We start from the raw sequence: 18,202 nt of genomic DNA, 5'->3' as shown, positions 1-18,202 counted from the left end.
GAAGCATTTCATTTCATTCATTCTTGGACAACTTGCAAGTTGCTTTTATTTTCAGGTAATTTGAACACCATGGAGAGAAAGAGCACCAGCAAAGCCCTCAGAAGCAGAGTCTATGGCAAAAGTTTTTTCTATTAGGCAGGACCAAGGACAGGTCTACAGTGGCACTGAGAGACATTTGTTTGGCCATGGAGCAACTCCCCTTATATAAGGTCTTGGCTGACTGAGCATAGTCTTTCGTGTGCCAGACAAACAAAGATGCATATTGAATGTTTTCTGGAAAAATAATCACTTTTAGCACAATTGTGGTATTTCATAAAATGCCGTTAGCCACAAGAAGAAAAGTCACACAAAGCTAGGATGTCTTCTTGTTCTCCAATAAAGACTGATTTAAACTCATTGCCGGTGTTGAAGACATTTATAGCCTCCCCCTACGCCCAGTCAGCAGAAGCTTAGCAGAAGGTGAATATTTCATCACAGTGATCCAAAGCAAAAATTCCACAAGAGTGTCAGAAGAAACAAGTGTTACGTTTCACCCCCTTGTGTCTCAGACAAGTTAAATTAAATAAGGTTGTTCATGGGTGAAACTAACAAACAGAAAACGGGGTTCCGTGGTCGAAAAGAGGATGGTGTGTGACTGAATTCCACTATCCCCTGCTAACTCGACCACGGCAGTAGACCAAACAAAACCCTTTGAAAGAAAAACATTCCCCAAAACAAAAGTAAAGAAGTGCTGGGTTCTGTGTACTGACACAACTAGGCTTCCAGAAGAAGGCTGACTGATGGTGTCAAACCTTCCAGATCACCTACCCACAACCAACTGAACAGTTGGGCGATCTCTCCTTATATCCCCGCCCAGCTGATTGGCAACAACACAAAGCTGAGCTCAATCACACAGGTGCAGCAGATTGAGCCTGACCTGAGAGCTGTGGCTGTGAACTTTCCAAGTCCATAACGAATAGTGAAAATTATGATTTGGCCAAGCACATTGCCTGACTTAAATACATTAGAACACGTTTTAAAGGAAAAGGCAGAGCAACACAAGTCGTCAATCCCAGTACTGACTTTTGTTGCGTTTCCTACTGATGGGCCTGTTTTTTTATATCTGTGCTGATACTTTTTAATTTCACATCAGTAATACTCAACTCTCCGCTTTAGAAATGATGCAGTTATTGAGAGGTGATGTTCTTTTTTAGCATTTGGCTTTAAAATGATTTGACACACTGTATGTTGCACGATGGTGACGTGTTTCAGCAGGAAAATAACAGCCGTCAAATGAGGTGTTCAGTGGCAGCGGGACATTTTCCTCATCTGTCACAGCAGCTAAGGGTGTGTGGAGTAGGACTAGTGGGATTATTACCTTTAGATGTTGACGGGGCCACAGTCTGATCTATTAAGCTGCAGCTCATCTTCTCTGACGACAGATGCTGAACCAACCGGCTGAGAGAGGCAGGTGCTGCTGCCAAGGTAAACATGGCTGGAGGAAGAGGAGGAAAGCGACAAACCCATTAACAATGCTGCCTGAAAAAGCAGTCACCACGGAAACACGGAGGCTAAGAGAAAAGCATGCAGTAGATTGGAAAAAAAGGGGGATTTAAGGCCAAACTGTCGAACAGAAACCTTTATTTTACGTCTCTGTTCATGATGCTTGACATAGAGCATAATGTATATAAAATCTAAAAAACACTTTTTTTTGTTTCTTAGAATCAAACAAATATCTACTTTTTAGTAAGAGCTCACTTTTCACCTTACAACTGTGGCCTTTGCAAGATGGTAAAATGAAAATCAATCTTTGAATAAATAAATCATTTTATCTTTTTAGACCAGATAATCAGTACCTGTCATTGCATTCAAAAACAGACTTACCATGAAATGAAACACATTCAAACTAACCAAATAATGTTAGAAAAGGATTCAGTTATTGCCCTTTTGAATTACATTTTTAGGTGACAAAATAATGTTTTACTTTGAGTGCAATGACAGCTCCTGACTCTTTGGTCTCAAAGAGTTGTAATGAAATAAAATATATTCAAATGTGTTGTTCTTCCATAAGTAAAACTGCTATCAGTCAAAGTGGAGAAAAGCAGTGGCATCATGAAGGTAGCATTGATCTGGCTCGCCGGCTGAGCTTATTAATCTTATCATATTCCATTCTCCCCTTGCATGTAATATTAAACCTGATTAGATAATTGATTTAGCTGTGTGTTCCAGAAAGGCCCAGATGTAAATGAACATTTCCAGCCTGTCCTCCCTGCGTAGTGTCTTTAAACGCTCCAGACTCTGGAACGTTTCTGTTTAAAACCATTATCTAACTGGAGCTCGTCCATCTCTATCAGGTCTCCAACAAACTGTCTCTGTAGGAGTCTTCCCTGTTTGGAAACAGGTCGCTGCCGGCCTTCTGTCCAGGCTGTGTTTAAATATGAGCTGTGTGTGACAGCTGTTATGAGTTCAGACATACACATTGTTGTATGTAAACGTTTGGGTCGGTGCTCAGAAGCGACAGGTACTTTGACAGATGAGGTGAAGAGATTTAGTCATGCGACTCAAAAAAAAGCCATCAGCAGGAAAAGCCACTTGAAGTTGCCTGAGTACATTATGCAGCCAAAGTGAATACAGCCCTGTGCAATATCACTTAAATGTTAAATGATTCAAAATTGCATCACCATACATTATTTGTACAATTTAAAATAAGCCTCGCTATGAGAGTTAGCACTTGCTGCTAATCACACCCAGTAGCACATCATAAAACATCAATTTATTGTTTTAACCTTTCTGTTTTTCCAGGAATCAAACAAAGAAGATGCATTGTTAATTTTTGAGCTATACAAGTGCAAATAAATATATTTTGAATTTCACACAGCCAGGTTGGAACTTTCCCCATGCTTTCAGTCTTTATGCTAAATTCTCTTAGCTTCACTTAGCTAGCAGACAGTCACAAAAATAGTAGCAACCTCTAAATCATGTAACAAATGATAATTCTTGGTGGTGGTGGTGGGGGGGGGGGTGTCCCAAAATGTCACACTCTCCTGTTAAATAAGCAAAATCTTCAATTAGTAATTTGACTTTTTGGGGCATTTATTACAAACTTATGGAGCTAAACTGTGGCAGCTAAAAGCTAACAGCTAACAATAGTGTGTTAGCCACAACGCACAAAGAAACATAATTTAAACCCTGTTTTGTTGTTGTCTGGAAGCTCAAGTACATTGAATTGTATTCTGTAGAATTATTTAACTAAAGCAACCACCTTCTAGCCTATGAAACATCTGAAATTCATTGTTTTCAAGATTGTTTTGCTTTTGATGCAGATTAGCCATTCAAGCTACTGTACAGAAAATACATAGATAGAAAATTAATTAATTCGCATTGTAAATCAAATCTTAATTTGCAAGAGTAGTATGCAGATAATGCTTTATATATTTGTGTATAAATGTATTGTCTTGTATATTTATATATTGCTGTGTACTGTATCCGTACTGTGTATAATGTACTTTGCTGTTGCTTTTGCACTGAGATGCTAAACTGTACTTTGTTGTCTTGTACTCTGTCTAACTACAATAAAGTTTAATTCTAAAGAAAGTAGTGCCCGGATAACTTCTAAAAATTTGGAAATAACAGTTTTTCTCTTGTGGTAGCCAAAAATGATTCTAAGTTTTAACTGGTGAATATTGTTACAGAAGATTTGTGGGAACATTCAGGGGGCTGTTATGGAGAGTGTGAAGACAAAGAACATGCCAGATGATGTTAACTGGAATGTTCTTATCATCTTTCAGGCTGCAGTGACAATAGCTTTCCATCCACTTCCATTCATGGATGTGCACCACCAGGCCTGCTCAGTGGTTAAAACTAATGTAGTAGTGGTGAAAGAGCACAGAGAAAAGAGTTAGTCGGCTGGGGTAATGGACACTGCCGCCTCATCCCCAGCAGGAAAAGACACTTTGAGTAGAACAGCTGCCTCCTCCTCCGCATCCTCCCTCAGTGGGCACTTCCCCTTTAAAGTATCTGAGAGGAACAGCCAGAGTCTTGGCTGCTCGCTCCGTCTAAAGGTTGCTGGTCGAGTTCTCTGAGGATCTGGAAGGACAACGAAGAAGCTTCTGTAGTTTATTCTGCCTTGTTGTAGCTCTTGATATGATATGCAGGAGAACAGACTTGAACTTATCAGGAGAGAGATAGGAAGCTGCACTTTATTCCAACTGCTTCCCACAAACAGTACATGACTTAACTGTTCATGACAAAAAGGTAAGTATCTTACTAATTCTCTTGCTTTTTGTTTCAACAAGTTCATATTTTACAATTTATCATCATACATTTCTCCGTTTACCATTACCAATCTATTATTTATGTTCCAGCACAACATAGATTAAACCATTACCAATTATTTTAACAATGCTTGCTTTGAATCAACCATTTTTCTTTCATTAAAGTAAAGTTCTGGAAAATAGATTTGAAATAAATTCAAGGAGAAGCCTTCAGAGTTACAGCTAAATGAAGGCGTCACCGATGCATTGAGGCGGTAATGTTGGAAAACCAATTTGTTTCTGTGTATTCACCTTGTTAAAGACCCTTTAAAAACAGCATTTGCTGAAACTGGAGCAGGACTTTGATACCATAAAACTCCCTTCATTGGGCTTACGAGACTCATGCATCATATTTGTGTCACATATGCTTCTATTTAATGTCATGATTATAAATAGTGCATTTTTTTTTTTACAGCTAGAAGATTTTTAACACAAAAAGTTGCACTGACATAACAAAGCTTGTATATTTTCCCTCACTGCTATAAACTGTGTTAAATTTTCCTCGGGATGTGCATCACTTTTCAGATTATAATAGACACAAAGGCAGTCGTAGCTGCAGAGCTGATGAATTATTAAATGACAGTAGCCTCCCGTCCATTAACGTGTTCTTATTTGTTGTTAGCTAACAAAGAGGCTCAACTGGTCTCATTGGTGAAGAGATGACAGAACGGCAGATTGTAGGCTGTGGCCGTGGGTTTCATAACTGATCTGAAGTCTGTTTGGTCATCTGACTCAGCATCTCTTGCCTCTCTCTTCATATTCATTTTGATGACATCCTTCTCCCTTCTGAATGTGTTGAATTTTTGTCCCTCTGTAGTGCATTTTACATATGTTTTGAGATTGTTCTCAGCTTCTCCATCCCTCTTCATGCAGTGAGAATAAATCATGTAAATTCCGGTCTCTCTCTCTCTCTTTTTTTTTTTAACCGTAGTCCTGAATTGACTCTTGAGCTGTGCAGTGACCATGTAGGTCAAAATATCCTGATTCCATATTCAAAGTATTATATGAGCTTTAATGTTAGATTGTGTCAATTAATGATTGGATTCTCAAGACAGTTTCAAGAAAGAGTAAGTGACTTTTACGTATTTGGATGTTTTGTGTTTTTCATGTAGATTTTGCGAAGTTTTTGTCATTGAACACTGTAAAACTGGTAAAGCTGATTTAAATTTACGAGATATTACATAAAATCTAACAAAGCAAAAATTGCCAAAAAACCTTACTGGCAACTTCTTGCATTGGTTTAATTTCACAATAAATTGTGGACTCTTTAATGTTGGTTGTCATCCCTGTTCAGTGGCCCTTTCTTTCCAGCAAGCCTCGTTATACTTCTTGGCTCATAAATCTTAATTAATCCAATCTTAACTTTCGTGGTCGCTGTGTCTCCTCTCTACAGGGTAGCTGTACCTTAATGGGACTGGAGATAAGCTTTAAATGGGAGTCGGTCTGCAGATGTCACCTGTGATGGACTACAACGACTCCCAGGCTCTGCTCTCCAGAGAGCACCTCATCTACGTCATCACGGTGCCGCTGTCGATTTCCATCATCCTGGCCAACCTCGTCATCATCTTGGGCATCTCCTGGAACCGGCAGCTCCACAACACACCCAACTACTTCTTCCTCAGCCTGCTAGTGGCTGATATGTGTACCGGCGTGGCGCTGCCTTTTATACCGCTGATGGGTCTGAACCGGGAGTTAAGTTTTAGCTCCTGTCTGGTGGCTCATGTGTTCCCAAATTTCCTCTTCTTGGCGTTTCTTTTCAACTTGGTGATGGTCCACTATGAACGCTACATCTGCATCGTTGACCCCCTGCATTACAATAATCTGTGGATGCATCGCAGTTTCCCGTTAGCGCTGCTCGTGGTGTGGGCACCGCCACTGCTGTACGCATCGCTTCCTGCTTTTGGGTGGAATAACTGGGAGGGACCAGATTGGAATGACTGTTGTGCAAGTGGCCAAAAGTTAGCAACAAACTGTTCGACAAACGGAACCGCCTGCTGTTCCTACAGCCGGGTGTTCCCCAACGCTTTCATCTACTTGGAGGTGTATGGGCTCGTCCTACCTGCTATACTTAGCATTGCTGGCATGACCGGCCGAGTTTTGTGGATCACCCGAGGCCAGCTCAAGGACATTTGTCGCCTCCATCGCTCAGTGGAGCGAGGAAGTCAGGCCTCCGACCGGGAGCAGAGGCTGAACCTGCGCTACACTCGCTGTGTTGTTGCCGTGTCATTAACTTTTCTGGCTTGTTGGGTTCCTTACCTCATTTACATGCACGTCTGCATCGCAGTGTTGATCAGTGACACCAAGTGGAACTTCAACACTCACATTGTGCTGTCTTGCACTGGTATTGGAAGTATGGCAGTCGTGCCGTTGGTGCTCGGCCTGGCCAACAAGCAGTACACAGAACCTGCATATAAAGTTCTCCAGAAACTCCGAGACAGATGGAGGCGACAAACACATGGATCAGTGGAAGGTTAAGTCTGAAGGAACACTGATATATATCTGTGGATAACCATCAAAGCCATAGTAGTCTTGAGAGATTCAGTAGAAGAAAACTCTTTTACTGGTTCTTGAAAAATCTTTCATCCAACAGGATTTTTCAGGCCTAACTGACTGATTAGGAGAACCAGGGATGCATTAGCACCCTCAAAAAACAACCCAGGACTCACACGGCTTGAGATGTAAATTGTTGCGAAACTGCCAGGTGAGGGTTGACTGAAGGTGTTGATGGTGAGGAAGCTGCCTGTGGAGGGATGCGTGTTCTAGTTTAAGTTTAACATATGTAAAACTGGAACAGACATGTCTAAAGTCCTGAGATCTGTCCCCAGACAACTTCACCACTAACACCTTCGATCATCCCTCACCTGGCAGATGACATGAGCCATGTGTGTTAGGGTGACAACAAGTAACTGGGACTTATTGGTTTAGGGATCACATTTCTTCACAAATTAAAAAAAAAAATCTAGTTATTTATTTTAATTGACTTAAGAAAATCACTCATGAATCAAAATGTGGTCAAATTTTACAGTGACCTGACAAAAAAAAGTAAAACTAAAGACTACTCCTATCTTCCCACAGACTTATATATCCACTGTAAGATACAAATCATAAACTGCAGCTGTAATTATCATCTGAATCACTCTGAATGGGATTAAAATCGCTGACCAGACCTGGCTTTGAGGTTAATTCTGCACTGTGTCACTTTGAACCTGTCCTAATGTCAGCTTACTAATGTGTTAATGTGTGGCAGGTAGTTGTGTTTGAACAGCTGAAATGTAAATGTGCTCAATCGTAACATCAGATCTAACAGAGGCTGAATAAACTGCCCCTGTATCAGTGGTAAATACTCTTGTGCAGCTTCATGTGGACATGAATTAAACAGGTTGTAGAGCTTCTCCATCTCTCACCCCCTGCCTGCACTGTTTACTCCTACTTCTCTGCCAGTGTTTATCTATATACTGGTATGCAAGCAGAAGAGGGGAGGTGGATGCATCCATCATACATCTACACGACATGAAGAGATTAGTCTTGCAGCCACAACATGCAGCAGAGAGACACAAATTAAAGGCTGAAAATGATTTTATGCCGCTATGAGATTCCACTTTCTATTATGATTAGATACAGGAACATTAAATACTGTAGAACAGAGTGTTCAAGTGCTGTAAAGATCCATTCTGCTCTCTGTTTAAGACTTGATTAAACATAAACTATGTTGGACTAAAACCCACAATCAAAATTTAATTTAAATGTGTTTGCGCAGTATGTGGGTGGAAAGGAGACAGCTGAACTGAGGAGGAAAAGCAGACTGTAATAGAATTAAAGAGCAAGCAGCATCTGTACTGTTGGGATATTCATTGAGCTTTGACGTCATGGTGAGGTCAGGAGGCACGTGTGATGCCGTGTGAAGACATGTTCCAGTAAGTTTTCCACATCGGAATATCATTAACATGTGTGTCAGAAAGACAGAAAGCAACCGGGAGACGAGGAGGAGGGCACAGGATGAGGCTGTCGGACTTCACCTAATCTCTAATAACTTACTGCTATCTGCATTATCTGTTCGCCTCCAACGTTTTCATCTAACACAATGCACCCCAATAGTGTTCAAATTCTGTTAAGCAATAGCTCAGCAGTTTGGCAAATACATTTTTTTCTTTTAAAGAGCTTGATAAGAAGATTTATGCCACTTTTAAATCTCACATTACATATTGCTGCATTTAATTTGAACTGAAAAGTTGGAATTACCATGTTCACAATTGGAGATTCCATCTGGAAGTCAGATTTCTGACTCAGAAAGTTGAAAAAGACCTCCTAAAGGACCAACTAAACAATCCAAAATGGCTGCTCGGTGCATGAAAAGAAGTGAAAGCTACAGTTGCGCAATGTTTATTAGCACTTCTGTCTTGTTTGTGTCTCATTAAATCAACTGTTAAGATTGTACAGTCTAACCTCTCTCTGTGGACATGTTGCTACAATGTTTGCAAGCACAAAATGCCATGTAGTGTGTTGTTATCAGCTGTTGCTGTTAGCAATAGCTAACCTGACAACAAAGGTTTTTCTGGAGATGTATGACTTAATTGTATCTGACTTGTACTACTATCAAACACTTTCAGCTCAGGTTTGAAGTGAATCCCAGCTCTGATTTCTGAGGTAAATATACATAGAATATTTTTGTTGGAGCTAGCTAGCTTAGCTTACCCTAAGGCTGGAAACTGTGGGAAACAGCTAGTATGCTAGCATGTAAGCCTATCATATTTGTTTTCCTTTCCTTCAAAGAATTGTCAAACACTGATAAAATGGATAATTGAGTTTTTTCTTCACTTTATGCTTCAACTTCTGAGGTACATTTACATAGCATATGCTGAAGCTGGCTAGCTTACCTTAAGGCTGGCAGAACAGCTAGCATGTACGCCTCATAAAATGGTTAACTGAACTTTTTCATTTTATTTTCAGATTTTAAAACAGCATACCATTTAAATCCCAGTTTATTTTTCTCCATGTGCATGTTTGTGTGAAAGAAAGTGAACACACACACACACACACACACTGGTCATGTTTTATTTATTGTATTCCAGTAACAGTAAACTCTAATCTGATTTCTTGTGATTACTTTGACATATTTGAGGTACAAGGGTTCAGACATTCAGGCTGGCCGAAACATTTCCCTTTGCCGTGTTGTGCTGAACTGCAGCAGACAAAAAGGACTTATGAGTGTTTTTCTTTCCAGAACATTAAAATTCTTTCTCATCTTCTCTTTAATGTGATTTTTGTGATTGTAGGAGACATTATCTTTAATAAGATGTGGACTAACAGAACAGAAGCCTTCCTTTAGCCAATCACCCGTTGAGGACAACGTTGAAGCGCAAGACAGGTGGTTTCCTGTTTTACGCAGACAAAACCCTACTCCTATTTACGTCAAAGAGAAACAACTGCAAGAAAGATTAAAAAAATATACTGGAAGCCTTTGCAAATCTAAACAAAGATAAGAAAAACCTTTTCAAAAGCACCGATTGACATAAACAAACTTCCACAAATCCAAGCATGGATTCTTTGAAAACGTTCAACCTGCCATGAAGCTGTTCACCCCACCAGAAAGCAGAAAAACAAAAAGGGATGATTGTTCGATAAAAATAAAAATCAATAGCATCTTGAAATAGTTTAACTTAATTAACTTAAATTTGAGGTTTTAAAATTCACATTTTACGGACATACTGTAATGCTGCACAGAGGCCTGGTGGATCAGTCTGTGTAATGGGAGCTTTCGGACACAACTCTGCCTGCTTCCACTTCCACTCGGATCAGCAGCCGCTTCTTGGAGACGGGACATGCTGCTGGGATGACAGTGGTTGCCGGGATATCGGTGGTTGCCGTGGGGACAGGGATGGATTCTTGCGGCTTCTCTGGTGGGCGTTGCTTGGATGGCAGGTGAGCGTCTGCGTGCAAGTAAGGACTTGGGTTGGTTGGTTTATTTTTTGTTTTTAGAAATCTGAGCGAAAGAGAGGTTTGATTTTAGTGGGACACAGAACATGAATGAAGCTGGTATGTGTGAAATGGATTTGTATCCATTTTTAAATGTGCATTTTTTATTACTCTTTTTTAAACAGTCTGACTTTTGGTATATGTACCTGTCAACCTCCACTACATTTCACAGAATTCTTTTCAAAAAAATCCTTGAAGGCTGCTTTTTATTACATTAACATGTCTTCTTGCTTCCCTCATTTGCATCTCTTCTTACTTCTTTGCTATACCCAGCAAGAAAGTGAGAGGACGCATACACCTGTGTTTCCTCACTCAAAGATCCTCCAGAAGCCTCCTCATCATCACCTCAAAGTGCATTAAAGAGCTTAGAAGATCCTCTAACATTCCAGATTCTGAAATCATTCCTCCTTTGCCGTTACGGAGGCTCTTCCAGTCTTTTACATGCACCTTGAAGAGGTTTCTGGAGGAGCTTAGAGCGAGCAAATCCTCATTGGAAGAAGCTAAGATGCTAAGAGGGAAGGAAGTGAGGAAACATGAGCGTAATGAAAACCACACTTAGTTTGTCTATTTGCCATAATAAATGGCTGCATTGCTGAGCAGCAGTGAATTCTGGTATATTAAGACTTTGTTGATGGAGGAGTTGGGAAGCTAATTTTAGGTTTGTGGTTTCCAGCTTAAGACTCCCACAAGGAGATCACAAGATAGCAGCAAGGGGTCCGGACACGATCATTCTCTGAGCCACAAGCTGTTTCCGTTTTGTTTATTTTTTGCTCTCCTCACATTTTCCCTCACTGTGGGCTCATTTCAGCAGCATAACCGGGGAAACCACATTATGAGAACATTTTAGGCATTTCAGATACTGGAGTAAAATGGTTCTCACCTCCATTGCGCATGAGATCGTTCATTCTTCAGAGGGATGAAGCAGAAACAGTTGTTAGTTCAGCATTTACACATTCATCTCTTGGATATTGATGTGCTCATGACTATTACTAAACCCTCTCTGCTAACATACCTCTGCTCCTCGCCTTCCAGCAGCTTGTGGTAGGTGACGATCTCAATGTCCAGGGCTAGCTTCAGGTTCAGCAGCTCTTGGTGTTCGCGGATCTGTCCAGCCAAGTCCTGCTTGGCCCGCTTCAAGGCCTCCTCTAGCTGAGCGATCTGATTCCGAGCTTTCTCCATGTGCTCGTCGCCATCTTGTCTGACGCTGTCAATCTCCTTCTTCAGAGAATCCTCCTAAGAATGAAACAGTGAGACGAAGATCAGCTGGACTGCAGACGTCTGAACTCTTCAGTGTTGTGTTTATTGATCCTCACCTTCCTTTTGAGAGCATCCAGGTCTCCAGTGAGTCTCTGGACGAGACGAACTAGGTCAGAGATGTCCCTCCTAATGTCACGGACCTCCTGCTCTCGCTGTCCTGCATTTAAGACCAAGGCGTCCATCTAAAGGGGAGGACCAAATCAAATTACAGCTTACAGAGTATCTATTTACTACATTGTGATAAGCATAAATTATTAACCATCACAGAACATGATTTAATTATAGCCCAACCTGTGAAAAATCTGTATTATAAATGTATTATAAACCTGTTTAGGTAATTTTTTAAAATCATTTAACAGATGTAAAGTTTTTGATGTACAAGAAAAAAATCAGAAACGTTTCAAAAATGAACCAAAATATCTTAAAATTTGTCTTAACACGAAAATCGAGAATCATTTCGAGTAAAGCTTGTATTTGTCAGTGTTAAATCTTTTTCCATTTTATTTTACTGATATTTTTCCTGCCTTTTAGAATTGCAAGAAAATATTAATAAAATTACACAACATCCAAGGTAAACTGGAACAAACATTCACAGTTTTTTCACTTAAGAAAATAGATTTTACAAATGCTAACTTTTTATTTGTCTGCTTTTTTTAAATAAATAAATGTTACTTTTAAATTATTTTTTCACTTTCAAATTCATCAAGATTTCATAGATATGTCTCTTTTTTTTTACAGATTCTTTTCTGTTTTTAAAATGCAGGAAAATCTCAATAAAATTACAAAATATGGACTCTGGTGTTAAATACACTGAAAACCCTGTAACTAAGTACTCATAAAATTTTAGAATTTAAAAAAAAATTCAAGAAAAATGTCTTAATTTTATATGAAATACTATTTGCATTTGCAATTAAGCAAAAAAAAATTTATGTGATCAAACTCTTAAATTCATGTTTAATGCTGTAAATACATTTAGGCAACTGTTTAGTAAATATGACATAACATTGAAAGAATATGGTTTCATTCATGTAAAATAACTATAAAATATGCATTTAAAAAGTATATTTCTTCAATTTGTCATTGTATCTGTCTGTCTCTGTCTAATTATACTTATTATAGGTAACAATAATAATATTCTGCATTAAACTTTTTAAAGCCCAAAAATGCACATGAAGTTTTACAGTGTAGTGTTAAAGTTTTCCCTGAAAGAGACTTGATCTTTTCCTCACTTTTCTCTGGTTCCACTGTTCTGCTTCCTCCCTGCCACGGGCGGCCATGTTGGCGTACTGAGCCTTGACGTTCTCAATGATCTCATTCATGTCCAGAGAACGTTTGCTGTTGTCGCGGATCAGGACTGTTTCGTTCTGGACCTGAGATTCCAGTTCCTTGATCTCCTGCGGGAGGTAGAGGGGACGACAACTGTTACAAACACATTTTATTTTCATTTTCTTCTCTGGAGCTGCTGATCTGCGCTTACCTCATCGTAGCCGATTCTGAGGAAGTCCAGCTTTCCCATCAGGTCCTCCAGCTCCAGAGCCACATCCACGGCCTCCAGATGACCTTCATCCACGTCCTGTCACACACATCAAACACACACACGCATGAGTATATAGGCTGAGTGAAGAAACCGTTTCCAAAGTATTGCCAAAGCTCTTCTTTCATTAACATGTGGTAAATGAAATGCAACTAATTCTTTGAATATTGGGGAATATAAAGAGTTTTTGCTGTTTTCTAAATGCTTGAATAAAAAAAGCAGCTTACTGTACCTTCTTGGTGACGACAAACTCATTCTCAAGCTCAGCTTTCTTGTTCATCTCCTCCTCAAACCTGAAACAAACAGAAAATTAAATGAATTCATTGTGTCATACATGTTCGTGGTTTACTCTGGATGGACAAAGACAGAGACGTGAAGAGCCGGAGGAGCAGACGACCTCTTCTTGGTGTCCTCCAGCTCCTCCTGGTTCCTCAGCAGCTCGGCCTTCAGCTTCTCCTGGTCTCCGAGCAGGTTCTCCACCTGCTGCTCCAGCTCGTTCTCCAGCTGCTTCACCAGCTCGTCCACCTTCCCCTCGTAGCCCTCCTGCTCCTTCAGGATCTTCAGCTTGGTGTCCAGCTTCTTCTTCTCGTCCTCCAGGTTTTTCACCTGCAACAGACACGAACGTAGCCAGGAGGGAGCCACAAATGACACGCTTTTTACTGGATTCAAATAAACACAGCATGTATCATTATATCACAGATCATTTTTCATTATTTGAAAGTAAAATTATCCATGTTTAGGACTGAAAAATGATACATAATTTTGGAACTATTTTAAGTTCTGGACAACAGCTGGTAAAATTACTGAAAAAATGTATACATTGAATGTTCAAAATAATAGGTAAAATAATCTCCATATTACAATAAAATCATTTTTTTACAACTAGTATTTTGTTCTTTCACAATGTTTGATTGCAAAATTACACAAATTTTATTGTATTAACACCAGCACAAAATATATTTATATCACATCAATTGTGATCAAAAAGGCTGATAAAGGTGGTGCGGTAGTAGTATTAAGTAAAGATATGTATGTGAGAGAGGCCTATCGGCAACTTAATAATGAAGAATTTTACAAACGCCTTCCATACAATCCTATTGAAGACTTGAAAGTAGAGTTGAAACAGTTACTCACTGATGCATTAGAGAGAAACTGGCTCTCCGAACAGGAGTTCAAGTTTTTGTTTAAGGAACACCCTAAAATGGCTTCTTTTTATATGCTTCCCAAAATCCATAAATGCCTTGTTAATCCTCCAGGTAGACCTGTTATCTCTGGCAATGATAGTCTTACTGAATCTGTGTCTAAATTTATCGACTATTTTATTAAACCTTATCTTCCTGCCCTCCCAGCTTACATCCAGGATACTACCGATGTCCTTTCTAAAATTAAAGAAATGAAAAATATAGGCTTAGAAGCATTCATGGTCACTATGGATGTGGAAAGCCTCTATTCTAACATTGTACATGAAGAAGGACTGGCAGCAATGAGGTTTTATCTTAGTGACCGCCTTCCCACAGATATGCCTCCTAATGAGTTCTTGATTTCACTTACCAAGTGGACTTTAAATAATAATATTTTTGTATTTGAAGATAAAGTTTTTAGACAGGTTAAGGGTTGTGCTATGGGAGCCTGTTATAGCCCTTCATATGCAGGACTATTCCTAGGAAAATGGGAACAAGACTATGTCCTTAACATAGAGTTTAACAGGTTCTATAAATACATTATTTGGTGGGGGCGATATATTGATGATGTGTGTTTATTCTGGTCTGGTACAGAGCAAGAATTAAAAGAATTTCATTTATTTCTGAATAATATTAATCCCAATATACGGCTCTCATTAGAATACAGCAAAGAAAAAGTTAATTTTTTGGATATGACAATTTATAAAGATCATTTGGGTAATCTACACACAACTCTATTCAGAAAAATAACTGACAGGAACACCATTTTGCACAATAAAAGCTGTCATCCTAATTGGTTGAAAGAAAATATTCCATATGGACAGTTACAAAGAGTCAGAAGAATATGTGATGATGATAATGATTTTGAGATTAAATCTAAGGAGATGATTTCCAGATTTGAGGAAAGAGGATATAACAGAAAGACTCTGCAAAAGGCTTATCTAAGGGTACAAAATTTGAATAGGGATAGGCTTTTGGTAAGAAATCCCCCCAAGGATTCTAGGGAAGGTGTTGTTTTTTGCACTACATACAGCGTTGAGGCTAATGGTATTAGAAACATTATCAAAAAGAACTGGGATATTATTAACAGTGATGAAACTCTGAGACAAATTTTCCCAAAACCTCCTTTATTTTGTTTTAAAAAATGCCCCACCCTTAAAGACAAACTGGTTCATAGTTATCAGCCTTCTTCCTGTAAAAGAACTTGGCTTGACTTTAAACCTATTGGTTCATACAAATGTCAAAACTGTAATCATTGCACTAATGTTCTGAATACAAAAACCTTTTTGGATCTTCATTCAGGCCAGGAGTTTTCAATTAAGCACTTCATTAATTGTAAAACTACTTTTGTCATCTATAGACTGGTCTGCCCAACATGTCAAGTCTTCTACATAGGGATGACTAAGAGACGACTGCAGGACAGATTGGCTGAACATAAATATGCTATCCGTACAGCTAACACCAATTATCCTATGGCTAGACATTTCTTGGACCTCCACAATAGTAACCCATCTTCTCTCCAAATACATGGAATTGAACATATACAGGACTCAATACAAAAAGGAAATAGATTGAAAAAACTAAGACAACGTGAGACCTTTTGGATATATAAATTACAAGCTACGAAATATCCTGGACTGAATGAGGATATTGATTATTCTGTTTTTCTTTGATTTTTTTTTTTTTTTTTTTTTAGTGCTTGCAAGCACTGGTTACTCTCTCCACTTCCTCCTTTACAGGTGGAGGATTTCTATTGGTTGGTTCTTTTGATTATAAGGACCACATGGTGTGTCCTTTTACTCTGTTTGTCCCCCTGAGGAAAGCCTTGTGGGCTGAAACGCGTCGGGGCTTATTGTCTCCTTTTTTGACTTGCCATGTAGTATTAAAGGCATTTTATTCACCCAGAGAGTGCCTTGGTGTTTTTATGCTTTTATATTTATATCATACTTGACAAATACATAAAATTATGTGAAAGCAAAATCCTCCATAATGAAGACTGAAGAATTTTAAATATTTTTTTGATTTTTTTTAAATTAGACAATAGAATTAACGGCTCTTTAAAATATTTTCCAGATTTTTTTTAAACTAAAGACAGTATCTTATCACAAAAGAGGCATTAAGTTACACGTTGACCGTAAAAATGAAAAACCTGTAGATACGCAAAAATGAATACTTTTATAAATAGTGTTTTGTTCTGCTTGTATGGTCATAAAATGACAGTTGTATTTAAATCGGCTAAGCTACTTTTTCTGTATTGTCTTCAAGTGTCAGTAAAGAGTTGACTATGGTGACATTCACAAACATTTCTTTTCTGTCAGGCTTCTTGATTTTTATGCGATTATTTTTACAATGAAAACAGAAATCGTGAAGAAAATTCAGCAGTGTGTCGCTGACCTTTTCCTGCACACCTAAAACATGTAGACGTGGCCTATTATAAAGACTAAATGTTCAGCCTGTCTACATCTTTGCATTTGCTCAAGTAGCCAAGAAGCAGCATTTCTGGTTTCAGGTTGGTGACCTGAGCTTTTCAGACTCTCCATAAGGTGGCGTCCTACATGTTCTTCCTGGTGAAAGAATCACTTTTCATGGCCTCAGGGATCAGATTTCAAGCGGAGACAGGCTCAAATAAATTCTGCTCCAGGAAACAGGTTTTACAAACAGTCTGCTGCCGTCAACGGCCTCAGTGTTTTCACGAAACACTTAAAATCCTGCTTTTGTTAAAGATTTTGCAGCGGTTCAAATGAGCAAAGGAAATAAATTAACGTTAAAAAAATGCACAACAGATCTTGTGTTGACATGTATTGTATATTTTTTCATTTATTAATGGTTAAACGCTGGCTGTAGTGTGTTTTTTTTTCTCCCTTGTTTCTCTTGTGTTTTTTTCCCCTTTTGTGTATTTTATGTGTTGGGGAAAATTTAAAAAAAAATTCTTTGCATAAATAATATTTTAAAAAAAAGCACAACATGCACAGTTATTTAAATTTTTCATATTAAAAAAATAAATAAAATAAAATAAAATAAAGACAGAACAAGAACACCCCCCAAAATAAATAAATAAATAAATAAATACTCCCCAACATAAATAATCCAACAAAGAAATAAACAGCCTCCAAAATAAATAAATAAATACTCCCCAACATAAATAAACCAACAAAGAAATAAACAGCCTCCAAAATAAATAAACAAATAAATAAACACTCCCCAACATAAATAAACCAACAAAGAAATAAACAGCCTCCACAATAAATAAATAAATAAATAAATACTCTCCAACATAAATAAACCAACAAATAAATAAACAACCTCCATAATAAATAAAATAAAATAAAATAAAATTTAGACTTCATTTACACGTCTTTCATTTATGGTTGTGTTTTCTTTCTTTTTCTGACTGGGACTTCGCAGCCTTGACATTGAATAAAGCATTTTCTCTTCTTTTCTACATAAATTGTTGCTTCATTGTTGAACACTTTTCAAAGGTGACATATATGTACTCAATTTATATAAGAGGAAAAATGTGAAAAAAATATAAATATATGATTAAATAACAACAACAACAACAACAACAATAATAATGCCAGGAATAAACAGACAATTAGTTAAAAACAACTACTTCAGTGTTTTATAATCAAATATTTGTTCATTTACTCAATAATCGAGCTTCATTATTCACCACTTTTTGAAAGGTGGCACTTATGCACTGCACTAATATTCCATATATTTATCGATAAATGAACAATTATAGACAGAAAACATCCTTTCCAGACCTTGTCAATGAGCTGGACGAACTTGTTGTTGAGTCCCACCATGTCGTCCTTCTCCCTGGACTTGCCCGTCGGGTCCACCCTGCTGCCCGGCTGGCTCTTGGCCGGAGCTCCGTCGCTGGGGCTGTACGACTGGCTGCTGTAGTCTCTGGGTTTGGACATCTTCGAGGTTGGAGCTGCGAGCTGAAGCGTGAACAGGTG

At 38.5% G+C, this 18,202-nt stretch overlaps 2 protein-coding genes across 3 annotated transcripts; one reads left to right on the top strand and one right to left on the bottom strand.

Moving 5' to 3' along the window:
• The first annotated feature begins 4,006 nt into the window (after window positions 1-4,006).
• Window positions 4,007-9,538, top strand: gpbar1 (G protein-coupled bile acid receptor 1). The gene is made up of 2 exons (XM_022212021.2): window positions 4,007-4,233; window positions 5,686-9,538. Exon 2 carries the CDS (start codon window positions 5,724-5,726, stop codon window positions 6,765-6,767), a length of 1,044 nt encoding a protein of 347 aa, XP_022067713.1. The 5' UTR covers window positions 4,007-4,233; window positions 5,686-5,723; the 3' UTR covers window positions 6,768-9,538.
• LOC110963583 (intermediate filament protein ON3-like) lies at window positions 9,331-18,163 on the bottom strand. Of its 2 annotated transcripts, none has more exons than XM_022212019.2 (9): window positions 18,005-18,163; window positions 13,454-13,662; window positions 13,289-13,349; window positions 13,000-13,095; window positions 12,752-12,916; window positions 11,579-11,704; window positions 11,278-11,498; window positions 11,146-11,171; window positions 9,331-10,219 (listed from the first exon to the last, which is right to left on the bottom strand). In XM_022212019.2, exons 1-9 carry the CDS (start codon window positions 18,161-18,163, stop codon window positions 10,026-10,028), a joined length of 1,257 nt encoding a protein of 418 aa, XP_022067711.2. In that variant the 3' UTR covers window positions 9,331-10,025. The 2 variants fall into 2 exon arrangements, with proteins under 2 accessions (XP_022067711.2, XP_022067712.2); XM_022212020.2 differs by having other exon boundaries at window positions 10,097-10,272.
• Window positions 18,164-18,202: the final 39 nt, after the last annotated feature.

This window comes from Acanthochromis polyacanthus, chromosome 22 (assembly GCF_021347895.1).
Source record: "Acanthochromis polyacanthus isolate Apoly-LR-REF ecotype Palm Island chromosome 22, KAUST_Apoly_ChrSc, whole genome shotgun sequence".
In the NCBI taxonomy this organism is placed as follows: domain Eukaryota; kingdom Metazoa; phylum Chordata; class Actinopteri; family Pomacentridae; genus Acanthochromis; species Acanthochromis polyacanthus.
Note: the sequence above shows the minus strand (reverse complement) of the source record. Positions and strands in the feature narration are given on the sequence as shown.

Bases quoted from the DNA above. Each gene is read 5' to 3' on its own strand.
- gpbar1 (XM_022212021.2), top strand. From the start codon at position 5,724: ATGGGAGTCGGTCTGCAGATGTCACCTGTGATGGACTACAACGACTCC.
- LOC110963583 (XM_022212019.2), bottom strand. From the start codon at position 18,163: ATGTCCAAACCCAGAGACTACAGCAGCCAGTCGTACAGCCCCAGCGAC. The intron at 13,350-13,453 runs GTCGTCTGCTCC...TGTTTGTTTCAG, and splicing joins CTGGAGGACACCAAGAAGAG to GTTTGAGGAGGAGATGAACA. The intron at 12,917-12,999 runs GTAAGCGCAGAT...TACCTCCCGCAG, and splicing joins TCAGAATCGGCTACGATGAG to GAGATCAAGGAACTGGAATC.